The sequence below is a fragment of the Salmo salar genome, chromosome 15, assembly GCF_965601325.2.
Source record: "Salmo salar chromosome 15, fSalSal1, whole genome shotgun sequence".
Lineage (NCBI taxonomy): Eukaryota > Metazoa > Chordata > Actinopteri > Salmoniformes > Salmonidae > Salmo > Salmo salar.
This window is the reverse complement of record NC_138305.1, coordinates 87,642,894-87,660,194: the sequence shown is the minus strand read 5'-3', so window position 1 is coordinate 87,660,194 and position 17,301 is coordinate 87,642,894. Positions and strand designations below refer to the sequence as shown.

At 42.7% G+C, this 17,301-nt stretch overlaps 1 protein-coding gene across 3 annotated transcripts; it reads right to left on the bottom strand.

Moving 5' to 3' along the window:
* Nucleotides 1-156: 156 nt before the first annotated feature.
* LOC106572363 (E3 ubiquitin-protein ligase Itchy) lies at nucleotides 157-15,876 on the bottom strand. Of its 3 annotated transcripts, none has more exons than XM_014146426.3 (24): nucleotides 15,713-15,876; nucleotides 9,214-9,290; nucleotides 8,747-8,888; nucleotides 8,099-8,223; nucleotides 6,952-7,089; nucleotides 6,757-6,802; nucleotides 6,489-6,679; nucleotides 6,118-6,331; nucleotides 5,740-5,835; nucleotides 5,362-5,545; nucleotides 4,784-4,853; nucleotides 4,623-4,707; nucleotides 4,288-4,416; nucleotides 3,569-3,641; nucleotides 3,309-3,380; nucleotides 3,142-3,230; nucleotides 2,757-2,916; nucleotides 2,504-2,637; nucleotides 2,209-2,349; nucleotides 1,984-2,104; nucleotides 1,760-1,864; nucleotides 1,551-1,647; nucleotides 1,355-1,427; nucleotides 157-1,264 (listed from the first exon to the last, which is right to left on the bottom strand). In XM_014146426.3, the coding sequence occupies exons 2-24, from the start codon at nucleotides 9,281-9,283 to the stop codon at nucleotides 1,165-1,167; spliced, it is 2,655 nt and encodes an 884-aa protein (XP_014001901.1). In that variant the 5' UTR covers nucleotides 9,284-9,290; nucleotides 15,713-15,876; the 3' UTR covers nucleotides 157-1,164. The 3 variants fall into 3 exon arrangements, with proteins under 3 accessions (XP_014001901.1, XP_082818243.1, XP_014001904.2); XM_082962117.1 differs by lacking the exon at nucleotides 15,713-15,876 and adding an exon at nucleotides 14,621-14,697; XM_014146429.3 differs by lacking the exons at nucleotides 9,214-9,290; nucleotides 15,713-15,876 and having other exon boundaries at nucleotides 8,133-8,223; nucleotides 8,747-8,889.
* Between the last annotated feature and the right edge of the window lie 1,425 nt (nucleotides 15,877-17,301).

The window sequence follows — 17,301 nt, the reverse complement described above, 5'->3', positions numbered from 1 at the left end:
TAAGGCATGCACTCTGTATAATACGCTGCATTTAGCTAAAATGAAACTATTCAAAATGGATAGCCATGATTTGAAGCCGTTTAACTAGATTGTTTAGATTTCTTCACTGACTTCACTACCACAGTAACACCACAAAAGGAAAACAAACCCATAGAATTAATTTGATATTTTTAATATTTTTTTTTACACAAATTCATAATGTACATATAAATCAACACGGGAAAAATCTTTCAAATTGTGTTTCACAATACACCCCTTATTACTAAACGCTATTTTTATTTTACAAAATGAAATTAATTTGTTATTAACACAATTTACAACATGGTTTCATATACAAGGAGAGCAGTTTAAGTTGCATTAAGGATAAATCTGGAGACAAAAATAGGAGCTGACTTTTTATTTGCAATGCACCATAAATTATCATTATTTACACATTAACTTCCCTAGGATTTCCATTCAAAATCAACCCAGAAAATCAAACAAAATGTATTCTCACCGACGTTCCCATGCCTTTGCCACGGCCAGAAAAACATCTCCCATTAATATAAAATGGATAAATCAGTTTATTAAAAAAAATCTCTTTTAAAAGCTACCGGTTTAGTCTTCACAGGCACAACCTCAGCACACAACTTGGTTAAATCTCAAATCAGCCAAGACATCAAGGCAATATTCTGGACACAAACATTTCACACTTCCTTTTCCCCAGAATATTTAAAGAGATTACATTTTATCATCATGTCACAACGCCCTATAAAACTAGGGTCATAGTAGAGCCACATCCATGTACCTTTATAAATATAGGGGCCAATATTGTCCCGTGCAATATTTTATTGATTCACAGATAAATGCTAAGGAGCCTTGAACAGAAGAACTGTTCTATTTTAAAGCATGTGCATTGCACCTTCCCATTGTCTTATCAGACATAAGAATTTTATTTCTGATGAAATTACAACATTTTCCTCAAAGTCAGTGTTGGGTTAGTCAGAAATAGTGGTGGGACCGATGCTGTTGATAATCCTGTCCCGTATATGATATGATGTTATTGAGGGTGAGTTTCCAGCGTTAATGCATGATGGGGGGGCACACATTCTATGAGACGGGCTCCCTGGCTAAAACACTGACAAACGAAGACCACACTCCTGTGTCTATCGATCAGTTGCTAGATCACTCCTGCCCAAAGCCCTCAGTCTCTTCAATCGCAAACATCAATTTCTCCTTCAGCTGCTCATAGCTTTTGTAAGGAGGCAGATCCAATCGATTGAAGCTAGAAAAGGGGAAAACAGGGGCAGGTTCGTTATCTGTCGAATGAAGCCTTTACTCAGTTTTAACCTTGACTCTTCCATACACTACTCACCAGGTGTGACTTCTGGGCAGCCAGTTCTCCTTTCCCACCTTCTCAATGCAGAACTTCTGCGGGCCATTGCTTCCTACAAAACCAAATATGTAAGTCACTAACCCATCTACTTACAGGTAAAAAGGGCACAATCTTTTACCTCTGCAGATTGTATTTGTTATCCACCCATGAGGGGAAGGAACAGCCTCAAACTTACCCAATAGGTCAGCAAAGCCTCCAACAGGAAGGCGACAGGTGCCTGTGACGAACTGGAGGAGCCTCATCCGCTTCTCGTTGTCCATCTCTTTGATGAGCTGGATGGAAAGTACAGGAGGTCCAGGCATGTTCTTTCGTGCATGATCTGAATGTAATGATACTGAGGAGATGTGGCATCTGACTGTAGCACAGGTGAGTAGTAACACTGACCTGCCAGAACCAGAGGACCTGCTTGCTGCTGCGTGCGTAGTGTCTGTAGATGGTGTTCCTCTGCCAGTCTGTCAGGTCGATCTCCTGCATCCCACACAGCATCACCTGCAGGAAGTGAATACGTCACAATTGGTTCAATGGAACATGCGTTGGAACAACTGATCTTTACCAGAGTGAATATTGGGAACCTGGTGTAAATAAGTAGGCCAAACTAAGACTCATACCTCCAGTTCTTTGGCGTCAAAGTACTGCAGGTACTGCTGTGGGAGGACCTCGTTGAAACCCTCAAAGAAGGCCTGGGTCTGCTCCTCCACACCTCTGGACAACCTCCACTCTGCTACAAGCCTGGGGGAGAAACGCAGACCATCAAGGCACCACACACCAGGACAGTAGTGAAAAGAGTTCAGAGGTACCAAGAGGGGAGAAGGCGGCCATATGCTAAGACAGACCTAATATACTCCCCCTTGTTCTCCTCAGTGACCAGGACCTCGCCACCATCCGGCTTGAGCTCATGAGTGGTGATTTCACCCAGAATCTCTTTGTCCACAGAGAAGTACATCTCCAGGCCACACTCCTCAATGTCATTCTCCCTGAAGTACACAAAAAGATGACAAAGACATGTGTCAGCGACTTAACACAGAAAACAACTCTTTCATTAAGAAAAATGGGACCAAAACATTGAACAAACATTAACATCCGTTACAAACAAAGTTAATATCAGTACAGCTTCCGCAGAAGACTCACTTAATCCAGATAAGAGAATTGTAGAATTCTGTGTCAATGGACTCTAGATCTTTCAGTGCCCATGGCTTGTTCAGCATGCGCTTGTAGAACGGCAGCGAGAAGCCTGTGTCAATGAACTTCCCATGGAAAAGAGCCTGGGAAAAGAGATCAGGAGGTTAACATCTAAAAATATAGAACTGCATCAGATCTTTGCACTTGCAAACACATCACATTGCAGTAGAAAAAGTTGAACTTAGTGACTCAAAATAGTTACCATAGCGATGAAGCGTCCAATGAATTTAAAGTATTTGAGGTGGTCAGGGTTGATGTATGAGGCAGGGTTGATCTGCAGGCAGTAGTTGTCCTTCCCAGCATATTCAAATAGGCAGTACATGGGGTTCAGCACCTCATGAGACAGCAGGAAAAACCACTCCCTACAGAGGAAGAAATTGATAACTCATCACAATACCTCTCTGCAAGCATCCAGCTAACGCCATACTTTATAACGTGATCAAATAACTGGTAGACAACCACTTATCTAGGATATTTTACAAGGCAATTCAAATAGCTGAAACCTTGACCAAAGGCAACTTTATCACTACAATGACGTATTATTTATTGGAGTGCAATGACTGTACAAGAGCACATTCGAGCTTTACCTTGCCACCCCACCATAATCGAGGCCTTCTTCCCCAGGGAATATGATCCATAGTCTCCTGCGGAGGTCCTGTGCATTGAAGCTCATTATCTACACCGGAAAGAGTCAAATTAATATGGACAACATATGTCAGTGTCAACATGATCATTTGGGAGGATGTTTACTCACTTGTTGGAACGAGTCCTCAAACAGGGTTTTGCGGGTGACAGTGATCTTGATGTGCTGAGGCATTGACAATTGCTGGACAAGAAGAAGAGGAAATCATAAGTGATTTTGAAGCATGTGATTTCTTTCAGAACGGGCCAACAGAAATAACAGGTCATCATTTTCATTTAATTGGGTCACTGTATTAGAATTCATGTGGTTCTGTTGATCATAAAAACAATGACAATGTTTAACCACTCAAACTCAGAAGGCATGACACCTACCTGGCACCAGAATCTGAAGTACTGGACTTTGGCTTTAAAGTCTCGAACGTAAGTAATCTGGGGCCCGTTTTCACTGTTTTATAGTAAGAGAGAAGGAACAAGGCACACATTATGGCCAAAACACAAAATCAGTCCTGTCAGATTACCTGGCTTTTAATATAGTTTATGAGAACTATACAATAATGTCAAATCATAGACCCCAGACAGACAATGGTATGTGTTCACTACTCTTCAGAAATAACAAATGATTAGATAATGACAATTATTTCAGCCAAAACATGCTACATGTGAGCAGACTGAAACAACTAGAGGGAAAATATCAATAACCTCAGTCCTGTGAAAGGCACCAAACAAGTAATTCCTGTTAGTTGGGGAATAGAGCTAAGCAAAGTAACTACTGCACAGAGAGCAGTCATGTTGACAGTACACCATCATCCCTCAGGTGCGGCTCATTAGAATACTTAAAGATAGACAGTACAGTATCGGTTCAGCCCATTTCAGTCATCCTTATTTGACGTTTTTAGAACATAAAGAAAGGGCTGTTATTAATAGCAACACTTCCATCACCAGTCTGTTTTAGGTCAAAACTAGTCTCAAACAGAACTGTGTTTGCTACATACAGCCTAGTTTTAGTCTAAAATATGGCCTCAAGAAAAATGGTTTAGTCAGAGTGGTAGCCCAATGCTTTTATATCAAGTGAATGGAATCTTGTGACGTACAGTGAGGATGTTCCAGTGCGAGGGTCGATGTATGTAGTGGCTCTCCTGTTGTGGTCCACAAAGTATGGGATGCCGTCGACAGTGAACCTCATCTCCCAGCCCTCTGGAAGAGGCTTTTCATTCAGCAGCCTGAGAGAGAGTGTCATCACTAGGACCAAGAGTCAGACACAGATCTGCACAATATTTGAATTAACACTTCAGTTCCAGCACATGGGCATGTGGAGAGTACTACATCCAGGGGCTGAGCTAATCTTTCCAGGATAGCCCCCACTGAAGTTAAAAGTAGATGTTAGAATACATATCTACACTAAGAGTAGCACAGATGAACTTCTCACCCCTGAGTGCGAGGGTCCTCCCACTGTGTAGTCCGTGTGGTGTGTTGGACAAAGTACACTCTCTCGTTGCTGTCAGTTCTTTTCTCTGAGGACGTAAATCAATTCATGAAAAATTCTAGAAAACTCTTAATTAATCTGTGAGGTAGTGAGTGAGATCTTACCCCATCCATGTGGCAGAGGGCCCAGGGGATCAAACTGCTTATTCTCAGTGGCTGGAACCTGGTCCTGGAGCTTCAGTGCACCAGAGAAAATAAGGAATAATATTTGAACAAAGTTAAAAAAAAACTCAACTGTCGACTGATCAAGATTGGTTAAATATCACCAACTGAAAAAGGGGAAACTGTTTACAGCACAATATGTAAAGAATGAAGAGAAACAGACAATCTGATAAGGCTGACACATAAACACTAATAGATTGTCTGGACACTACAGCAAGGCCCAATTAATTACATTTCATAGTTAGAGCAGTTCTAGGAAGATAATATTATGTCTGGCTAGCCAGCTAGCTCATTTGGCTAAATAAAGCCAGGTGTGAGGTAGCATCCCCTTTAGTTATTTTGTTCCTAATAAACTTCCTGTAAATTACACAATCCATTTGATGACATTATGTCACACAGTGCAAAAAGCAGCTTGCCCCATTTATTTAAAATCTTCATCTGTTGAGTGTTTCACAACTGTTCAGTACTGTTATTGAAGGAACTGAACACTTGATTTGACCAGTCATAGAGTTCCCACTTACCCCATTCACCCCATATATGAAGCGCTGGTTGAACTGCTGCATGGCACCCTGTAGCTGGTTGCGTTGGTGCTGCCACTGTTCATAGTTCCGTACCGTCTCCATGGTGGGCCGTTGCCAGGTGGTAGTTCTGGTGATGTGGTCTACAAAGTAGACCCTGCCCATGGGGTCCACTCGCCGCTCCCACCTACACACAGGGCAAAGAGGAACATGGGAGACTGTATAAGACCTTTGGCATTTAGTATCCTCTAGTAACAAAGACACTATTCTCTGTGTTAATACAGGGGTAGGAAAAATGCATTTGAATACTGCATGTAGAATGTACATTGTAGTTTGAGTATCAGTTGAGTATGAAGACACAGGATATGTAAGGGGAGTTACCCAGAAGGTAGAGGCTCAGGCCGCTCCCACGTGGTCCTCTTTTCCACATGATCTACAAAATACAGCCTTCCGTTCTGATCCACCCTCTGCTCCCATCTTCACAGCAAAACGCGATTCAAATAAAATGTTAACACTTAAAAAAACAGTCTAGAGTGTAGCGTTAAAGTATACAAATTATGAGACTATGTAACCCTAGAGCAATAATAACAGGTAATTGCAGTTGGTAAGCAGTCACAGCAGACATATTTCAAACAGCTCTCTTGCTTACATCTTCAGTTTAACAGAACATAATAGTCAGATGAACTCCTGAGAGTTGTATTGACACCACTAACTGACTGTTACTGCCAGACCGATCAACATGGATGGCTTGACCCTTACCCTGGAAGCAGTGGGCCTGCAGCGACAGTGGGGACTCTGGGGGGGCCTGGGGTAACACTGGCTGCTTGTCTGGCTGCCATTGCTTGGCTCTGGTCGTGTGTAGGGGGTGGTGCATTGGGGTCTGCGGCTGGTACTGCAGGTGCAGGCATACGGACTGGGGTTTCTGAGCTGGGGCCATCGCTTCCTTCAGTTGGTATGGAACTATTAGAGGATGCTGCCGAAAACCAGAGAATGAGAAAAAAGATTGAGAAAACGACACTAAATGGTTGTTTTCCGCCACATTATCTGACAAATGCATAAAGCAAAATACCATAAAATCCCCAGGAGCATTAGTGTTGGTTTAAGATGGGCTAAGAGGTTGACCCACTCACCTGGAGAGGAGGTTGGTCTGCGCGGGGTGGGTGGTGGGGGTCGGGAGGGCCTGGGGGGCCGTAGAGGATTCCCCTTGGAGCCCCCTGCTGACAGAGCGGGAGACCCTGTGCCGTTCACTGCGACTGCACGCCCAGTTGGGGAAGCTCTGTGCTCCAAACCATCCACAGAAGGAGAGCCATCTCTACTCCGCCTGCCACAAGGTCAACTATTAACTCTGTCCATAAGCAAGACCATCATTACCACAGTAAGCAGGAATAATAGGCTTACCTCACATCATGATCCCCGTTGTGTTGCGATTCCCCATTTGACGTACCTGAGATCAGAAACACAAACAGAGTTGTGAACTGAACATACTGACGGGAAGCTGGAGCTTATTTTCTGGGCAGGTTGGGAAAACCAGAACTCCCCCCCATAAATCAATACAGATAACAGTGCAGATAACATTGCACAGAGCAGACGCACTTCGGTTGTTGGCCTCGGCAGCAGAGGCAAACATCTCTGGGTCGACTTGCATGCCGTCCAGACAGACAGACAGGTCCCCCACCACATCCGTCTGGTCTTTGTCTGCACTCAGCTGCAGGGTCTGCACCACCTCAGAGACTGAAGGAAAAACACCATGGAACAAAATCATTGGTTATCAGAGATGGGGGAAAGAATCTAGTTACAAATCGGGATATTTTTGACAAAATATCGTATTGTCAATAAGCTGAATATTATGTTTGTGCTAGTTGGCTGTATGTGCACCAAAACGATAGTATTTTTCCGTCATAGCTTGTTCTCCATCTTTTTAAATAGGGAGCCAATTTGTTTTCTGCACTTTAATTTCCATGACTGATCAAAACTCATTTTCTCATGGCTCTCTTGTCCCTCTGCAGCAGACATATGGTGAGCAATATGTTTGGAATATAGAGTTGCAATAAAATCACAATATCCAATCGCAATACATATCAGCACCTAAGTATCATGACAATGTCGTATCGTGAGGTCCCTGGCAATTCCCAGCACTATTGGTTATGTAATAAAAAGCCTCCTTCCACTCAGCTCCCTGTCTGTCAAAAGCCTTTATCAGCACTTTGAGTCATCCTGCCACTTTGCACCAGGATGATAACCTTGAGTTTGGGACACAAGAGGGACAGTAAAGAACTGCTTGGATAGTATACCACATAGGCTATGGACCAATGATTATCTCTGTTGTCACCTTATGAAATATATCTTCAACAAACTAGTGGAAAAAAAGTCATGGAGAGATCATTCCCGTAAAAGGAATACAAGGAGAGTCAAACAAATATCCAGCCATAAGAAACAGAGTAATTACCCTACTCCAAAACTAAGCTGTCATTGTTTACTGTTTTGTCAAAATAGGAGACTGGTGTGATATGTTCAATCTGGTTTGTCTTAAATGCATTTCGAAAATTGGCAGGGGACTGAATGAACTCTTTATGAAGGGGAAGTAATCTCATCTGCCTCTGATCTGTGACATCACACAGTCAAAGCAGAGGGAGGTGCTTGTGGCTGTGTTATGTAAGAGAGAAAGAGCACAGACACAGTACAGGCCCTTATCACACAGCCAAGCAAGGTATGCATAACATGACACAAGGAAGGCACTCACTATTCATGTCATTGGATTTGAGTGTGTCGCTGACCTCCAAAGTTGCCATGCCTAACAATACGTCCGACTTCAAGGTCTGGTGACTCCATACCCGGAAGATGAGCTTGCTGAAAGGAGTGACAATTCTATTGCCGAGAAAAGAAAAACATACAATGAAGATCACATTGGTTAATTCACTGGGAATATAGCATACATTTTAGATGAGAGTTTATCAGACACCAAATAGTCAATTATTTTCAAATATCTGAAGACAAAACAAACAGAGTTAGCATGGAGACAAATAGAAGCAAGTGTCCATGCCCACTATAACAGCTGCCTACTTAAACCCTGAATATTTGCAGGAAAAGACAGTTATGGAAGCGCATCAGCTTACTCAAACATAGTATAACTGCTCTGAATTCTCCACACCAAGACATACTGAAATTGGAGAGGGACTTTAAATTAAGAAGGGACTGCAGAGTAAGACTCCAGAGCTATATAAAGAAGGGATTGATTGTGTGGATGTGTTGGCACTTGGCACTACTAAATCATGAGTGGATCCTCAGTCAACCCTGTACACTTGCGAGAGAATTTGTACTCGTTAAATTAATAGGCGGCTGTTCCTTGTTCTCAACACTGACTGTCAACAATAACACGACGACAACTTACACTGTGAGCGGCTGCTTCCATTTGGGACTGTGGGTGTTGTTGCATTTTTCGGTCTTTTTGGACTGGCCGTCAACTGCAACTTCAACATATGGACTGGGGCCAAACCAGTTCTTCTTGTTCTCTTTCAGTTTTGCTGATAGCACTGAGGAGATGAAGAGTGTTGTGAATTATGGCAGAGCTAGAAGTTTGTTTGACAGCAGCTCAGTTAGTAGTCACGGTGCTTGCAACGCCTGGGTAGTGGCTTTGATTTCACCCCCCATACATGCATAAAAATGTATGCACACATGACTAAGTCTCTTTTGATAAAAGCATCTGCTAATTGACATATTACTATATTATAGGGCACGTCGAGTCAATTCTGTTTTATGAACGTCGCCCACACCCTGAGAGAGAGTTTTCTATGTTTGGTATGGACTAAGCCCTTCAACACCCAAAATAAATGACAAGGATCAGGATTAAGAACCTACCCATAATTTGCAGTTGTGCCTTCATGGGGTAGCCATTCCCAGGGCCTGGTTTAGCAATGCTGGAGGCCATGACATACCTGCAACAAACACCACACTCAGTCAAACATTCAATGGCCCAACACACATTGCATGCAATGCAAGTTCCAGCCTTTCTATCCTCTGTCTAGACATAACATTTGTGTTCAGTGCCTTGTGCGAGATGCTTAATGATATTACAGTGAGTTTATCTGATTGTAATGGAACAACAACAAAAAATCATGGTCAGCACTCTGTTAGTTACACTATTACCACCCAGCAACTAACACAGACTTCTTTTGAATGGTAATGAAATGATATTGCTATTAGTTAAAAGGTGTAACACAGTTATGCTTGTACCTACCATTCTCTGACTAGGCTAGTCTTCTCTATAAGTACAGTCGTATGAAAAAGTTTGGGCACCCCTCTGAGGATGCATAATAATTTACTCTGTCGTCACAGAAAATGATCACAGTGGCATGCCATTAATTTTCTAATAAAAGCTGAGTTCTGGAGTATTGTCCAGACAAAGATTTTTAGTGTAGCAATATTAAGTTGTATGAAATTAAATCAGATGTGAAAAATAGGCTATGCAAACATTTGGGCACCCTTGTCATTCTGTTGATTTGAATACCTGTAACTACTTAGCACTGATTAATTGGAACACACAATTGGTTTGGTGAGCTCATTAAGTCTTGAACTTCATAGACAAGTGCATCCAATCATGAGAAAAGGTATTTAAGGTGGCCAATTGCAAGTTGTTGTTCTCTTTGACTCTCCTCTGAAGAGTGGCAACATGGGGGCTTCAAAACAACTCTCAAATGACCTGAAAACAAAGATTGTTCAACATTATGGTTTAGAGGAAGGCTACAAAAAGCTATCGCAGAGATGTAAGCTGTCAGTGTCCACTGTGAGGAACATCGTGAGGAAATGGAAGACCACAGGCACAGTTCTTGTTAAGGCCAGAAGTGGCAGGCCAAGTAAAATATCGGAGAGGCAAAGGCGAGGGATGGTGAGAACGGTCAAAAACAGCCCACAGACCACCTCCAAAGACCTACAACCTCATCTTGCTGTAGATGGTGTCACTGTGCATCCTTCAACAATTCAGCGCACTTTGCACAAGGAGAAGCTGTATGGGAGAGTGATGCGGAAGAAGCCTTTTCTGCACACACGCTTGAGGTATGCAAACGCACATTTGGACAAGCCAGCTTCATTTTGGAATAAGGTGCTGTGGCCTGATGAAACAAAGATTTAATTATTTGGTCATAACAAGGGACGTTATGCATGGCGGCAAAAGAACACAGCGTTCCAAGAAAAACACTTGCTACCCAGAGTAAAATTGTGGGGGTTCCATCATGCTGTGGGGCTGTGTGGCCAGTGCCGGTACTGGGAATCTTGTTAAAGTTGAGGGTCGCATGGATTCCACTCAGTATCAGCAGATTCTTGGGCATAATGTTGAAGAATCAGTCACAAAGTTGAAGTTACGCCGGGGCTGGATATTTCAACAAGACAACGACACAAAACACTGCTCAAAATCTACCCGGGTATTTATGCAGAGGAACAAGTACAATGTTCTGGAATGGCCATCCCAGTCCCCAGACCTGAATATCATTGAGAATCTGTGGGATGATTTGAAGCGGGCTGTCCATGCTCGGTAACCATCAAACCTAACTGAACTGGAGATGTTTTGTAAGGAGGAATGGTCCAAAATACCTTCATCCAGAATCTCATTAGAGGCTATAGGAAGCATCTAGAGGCTGATATTTTAGCAAAAGGAGGCTCTACTAAATATTGATGTGATTTTTCTATTGGGGTGTCCAAATTTATGCACCTGTCTAATTTCACTACTGAAATATTACTGTGTCCATCAGTTATTTGATAGATGAAAATGAAATTGCTGATCCAAACAACCAATTATTTATAAATGGAAATCATGGAAATGGTCAGGGTGGCCAAACGTTTTCATACGACTGTACATGGAAGTCGGGGTCAAACTTACCAAGTTAAGATGTATAGTTATAAGATTCCTAAGAGTCATTTAGGTAATTCCACAGTAACAGAGTGACAACTTCACAATCATTGGTTTGTTTGAGATGTATTTTAAAGTGAAACAGTCCCACTCTGTTACTGTGGAATTACCCAACTACAAATAACTGTTCTCTGGAAAATGCCTCGAGTGTGATACCACCCCACTCCCCAAGAACACATAAGTCTCCATCATTCTGAAATGGAAGAAGTTTGGAACCACCAACACTCTTCCTAGACCTTGCTGCCCAGCCAAACTGAGCAATCGGGGGAGAAGGGCCTTGGTCAGGGAGGTGACCAAGAACTGTCACTGACAGAGCTCTAGAGTTCCTCTGTGGAGATGGGAGAACCTTGCAGCACTCCACCAATCAGGCCTTTAGGGTAGAGTGGCCGGACGGAAGCCACTCCACGGTAAAAGGCACATGACAGCCCTCTTGAAGTTTGCCAAAACAAACCAGGAGAAAACAAGATTCTCTGGTCTGATGAAACCAAGATTGAACTATTTGGCCTGAATGCCAAGCGTCACATCTGGAGGAAACCTGGCTCCATCCCTACGGTGAAGCATGGAGGCAGCATCATGCTGTGGGGATGTTTTCAGTGGCAGGGATTGGGAGACTAGTCACGATTGAGGGAAAGATGAACACTCCAGAGCACTCAGGACAGTAGACCGGGGCAAAGGTTCACCTTCCAACAGGACAACGACCCTAAGCACACAGCCAAGACAATGCAGGAGTGGCTCTGGGACAAGTCTCTGAATGTCCTTGAGTGCCTGAGCCAGAGCCCGGACTTGAACACGATCCAACATCTCTGGAGAGACCTGAAAAGAGCTGTGCAGTGATGCTCCTCATCCAACCTGACAGAGCTTGAGAGGATCTGCAGAGAAGCATGGGAGAAACTCCCCAAATACAGGTGTGCCAATCTTGTTGCGTCATATCCAAAAAGGGTGTAATTGCTGCCAAAGGTGCTTCAACAAAGTACTGAGTAAAGGGTCTGAATACTTATGCAAATGTGATTTTTCAGTTTTATTTTTAATACATTTTGTTTTGTCATTATGGGATATTTTCTGTAGATTTGAGGGGGGGGGGAAACTATTGAATCAACTTTAGAATAGGGCTGTAACAAAATGTGGAAAAAGTCAAGGGGTCTGAATACTTTCCGAATGCACAGTACATGACCAAAGGTATGTGGACACCTGCTCGAACATATCATTCCAAAATCATGGGCAATTAGACCTGGCTCGCAGTCGGCGTACCAATTCGTCCCAAAGGTGTTTGATGGGGTTGAGGTCAAGACTCTGTTCAAGCCATTCCAAGTTCTTCCACACCGATCTCAACAAACCATTTCTGTATGGAACTTGTGTTGTGTACAGGGGCATTGTCATGCTGAAACAGGAAAGGGACTTCCCCAAACTCTTGCCACAAAGTTGGAAGCACAGAATAGTCTAGAATGTTATTGTATGGTTTAGCGTTAAGATTTTCCTTAAATTGGAACTAACTAGCCCAAACTATGAAAAACAGCCCCAGACCATTATTCCTCCTCCACCAAACTTTATAGTTGGCACTATGCATTGGGACAGGTAGCGTTCTCCTGACATCCGTCAAACCCAGATTTGTCCGTCGGACTGCCAGATGGTGAAGCGCGATTCATCCCTCCAGAGAACGCGTTTCCACTGCTCCAGAGTCTAATGGCGTCAAGCTTAACATCACTCCAGCCAACGCTTGACATTGTGCATGGTGATCTTAGGCTTGTGTGAGGCTGCTCGGCCATGGAAACACAATTCATAAAGCCCCTGACAAAACAGTTATGCTGACATGCTTCCAGGGGCATTTTTTACGCGCATCAGCACTCACAGTTCCCGTTCTGTGAGCTTCTGTGGCCTAACACTTCGCGGCTTACCCGATGTTGCTCTTGGACGTTTTCATGTCACAATAACAGCACTTACAGTTGACCAGGACCAATGAAAGGTGGCATCCTATGACGGTACCACGTTGAAAGTCACTGAGCGCTTCAGTAAGGCCATTCTACTGTCAATGTTTGTCTATGGAGATTACATGGCTGTGTGCTCGATTTTATACACCTGTCAGCAACAGGTGCAGCTGAAATAGCAGAATCCACTAATTTGAAGCAGTGTCTACATACACTATATTACACAAGTATGTTCCTTGCCTTTCTCCCCTGTGCAGACGAGAGGAAAAAGCTCTTGACAAACTAACTTTGGCTGTACCCGGAGTTAATAATTTATTACTGCTGATCCTGGGCCTACAGTGAGCGACTGCTTTATGTGCCAGGTAACTCACTAGTCAGAAACTCATCAGCTATGACCAGGATCAGACTCATCATAAGCCAATGATTACCTACCTCCCTCAGCTAAATATGAGATAATGCACAAATGAATAAAAAAGTGGAAACACAGCCTAGGCTAATAGAGTTGATAACAGGTGGTTATGAATTTTGGAATGCTTGAATGCCTACAACACAGGATAGGGCTAGAAGTAGGCTAGCTGATGGCAGTAGTCAAGTCAATAAACCATGAATCCTAATCAAGTTCTTAGGTTTCGAGTACGAGTCAGTCCTTTATTCTCGAGTCACAAGTCCCTTGTCAGTGTTAAAAGCTGCAGTTCAACCATTTTTGTATCTACATTATGTTACATTGTTACACAATGCAAGGCTAAGTAGATAATACAGCTATGTAACATTTACTGTTGTAGCTGGTATGTTGAACTATTCAAAAGAGAGATTTTCTAACAACAAAAGTCTTCTAAACTCCCATGGCTAGTTGCAGGGGGAAAGTTGGAAATTAGAAAATGCTCCTTAATTAAATTAAAATAAATTTTTATCCATGAAATAACCCGACAAGGTATACACCGCCATCTAGTCTTGTTCGATTACTTCATGCAGCAAAAACATATTTAATTTATTAACAGGGCATAAATAAATTCCAACTTTCCCCCTGAAACTAGCCTCGGGAGTTTAAATACCGGTGACGTCCAAATCGAGAACGAATTAAGTATTGCCAAGGTTAGACGAAAAGGTCCTGATTAAAGGCTAAAAAGCAGCTTAAGCAACTGTACACAACCTCAGGAAAGCTCTGCCGCTGAGGTTCTTGTTGACAAGGCTAGTAGGCTACGACTATCTTTCCACATAAACTACTGTTTTGGTTAGGTTATGTCTTTGGGTTTAGCTAACGCACTACCAAGTTAATAGTTAACATATGAACTGACAAAATCAACTATACTGTACAAAAATATAATTGTTGGACCCATGTTTCATGGGCTGAAATAAAATATTTGTTTTAGAAAATTTGGCAGTACGTCCAACTAGCCTCACAACCGCAGACCACTTGTAACCACGCCAGCCCAGGACCTACCGATATGGCTTCTTCACTTGCGGGATCGTCTGAGACCTGCCACACCGCCAGCTGATGAAACTGAGAAGTATTTCTGTCTGTAATAAAAGCCCTTTTGTGGGGAAAAAAAACTCATTCTGATTGGCTGGGCTTAGATCCCCAGTGGGTGGGCCTATGCCCTCTCAGGACCACCCATGGCCTCACCCCTGCTCAGTCATGTGAAATCCATAGATGAGGTCCTAATTAATGTTTTTCAATTGAATGACTTCCTTATATGAACTGTAACTCAATAAAATCTTTGAAATTGTTGCATTTATATTGTTGTTCAGTATAATATACACACAGGCATGTTTAACTTGTTTTTAAAGTATTGGTTAGAGTGCAACATTCCAGGAAGAACTTTGTTTCTTGAAGAATACAACTTATAAATGCCAAACTTCCTCCTTACAAATCATTACCCACAATGCATTGTGAAAGGTTCGCTACATTTACCGAGCCCCACCCCTCAATTCAAACAAATTGGCAGGGTGGGGTTGTTGAAATGACAGTATGCTTTATGAACCCATGTGACTGGATGACAGCAAGAAAACCCCAACGTCATTTTACGCAATAACAATATGTCTGGAGAACATAAACATAGCTAACTATGATTGTTTGCCATCGCTAGGATTTGATGTTAACCATAAGTCGCATGACATTAGCAAAAGGCAAAGTGTAAGTATCTCCGACATGTGTGACAAGGAAGAAGGCTAACGTGTTTAGCCTAGGAGGCTGAGTGGCTAAATTAGATGTAGTCTAACTCAAAACGAGTTAAATTACAACCTTGGAACTCAGCTATCTGCTAACTAGCGAAATGTTATTTACGTTCTGCTCCGGAATACAGAGATTGGATGCAATATTTGTGTTGTTCACGTGTTACATATCACCTGGCAACTTATGAATGGTTATACCATCTATGAATGGGTTACACACAACTACTCGTGACAACACAAGTGCACGAAATACAAAAGATAAATAAAAAGCTGGCAGGCTAGACTGTGTCGTGGCTAGCTGACCCAGTGTTTAGGCTAAATATTGTGGTTGAGGACTTTCCACCTCGGATGTTATGCTTACCCGAATCCAAGGGCAGAAGAAGTTCAAGACGTGACAGGCAACTTTCCTTAATATCCCGGTCTGTTTTGGTTCTTTTGCGGCTTCACTTCAAGAAATACACTTCCACCATAATCGTAATCGTCTCACGTGACCGAAACAAGGTGGCGCGCACGCATACTATTTCTGTGGTGTTTATCTGCGGTTGGCATCCAACTTTATGGTATATTACCGCCACCTACTGTACTGGAGTGTGGGCCAGAGACAGGAAGGAAGTAAATCCTACGTGCCAGTTCCGTTTCTCTTAAAAATGTTGAGACACTCTTAAAATGTTTTACTCCACATCCTTTCTCCTAAAGGCCTGTTTAGCTAGCATATCTACTTCCTCATTCCCTTTCACCCCCACATGGGCTGGGACCCAAGCAAAAACCTCTGGACACCCATCTGTCTCACCCGTGCATGAATTTGGAGTACCTCATATAGCTGCTATATGAGCTAAGTGTTTGCATACTCATCAACACAGTACATGAATCAGAGCATATATCTATTCTGTTTGGCTTGACTTCCACCACTCACTGCAAGGCCAACAGTACAGCCATCAGTTTTGCAATGCATACAGCCAGGTGGTCTGTAATATGTTTCCTTACTGCAAAACCACTTCCCTGTACAGCAAAGGCTGACCCAGTGATACCTGTCCATGGATCTTCTGATCCATCTGTATATATGAGCATAAAATCCTGATATATAGTGCCTTACGGAAAGTATTCATACCCCTTGACTTTTTCTACATTTGTTACATTACAGCCTTATTCTAAAATGGATTAAAATCAATCTACACACAATACCCCATAATAATGAAGCGAAAACACATTTTTAGACATTTTTGCAGATGTATAAAAAACATTATAACTGAAATACCTTATTTACATAAGTATTCAGACACTTTGCTATGAGTCTCAAAATGGAGCTACGGTGCATCCTGTTTCCATTGATCATCCTTGAGATGTTTTCCAACTTGGAGTCCATCTGTGGTAAATTCAATTGAGTGGACATGATTTGGAAAGGCAAACACCTGTCTATATAAGGTCCCACAGTTTATGTCAGAGAAAAAAACCAAGCCATGAGGTCGAAGGAATTGTCCGTAGAGATCAGAGACAGGATTGTGTCGAGGCACAGATCTGGGGAAGGGTACCAAAAAATGTCTGCAGCATTGAAGGTCCCCAAGAACACAGTGGGCTCCATTATTCTTAAATGGAAGAAGTTTGGAACCACCAAGACTTTTCCTAGAGCTGGCCACCCCGGCCAAACTGAGCAATCTGGGAGAAGGGCCTTGGTCAGGGAGGTGACCAAGAACTCGATGGTCACTCTGACAGAGCTCTAGAGTTCCTCTGTGGAGATGTTCCTCTGTGGAGATGAGAGAACCTTTCAGAAGGAAGACCATCTATGCAGCACTCCATCAAATTAGGCCTTCATTGTAGAGTGGCCAGACGGAAGCCATTCCTCAGTAAAAGGCACATGACAGCACGCTGGGTTTTTGCCAAAAAGGTATCTAAAGACTATCAGACCATGAGAAAAACGATTCTCTGGTCTGATGAAACCAAGATTGAACTCTT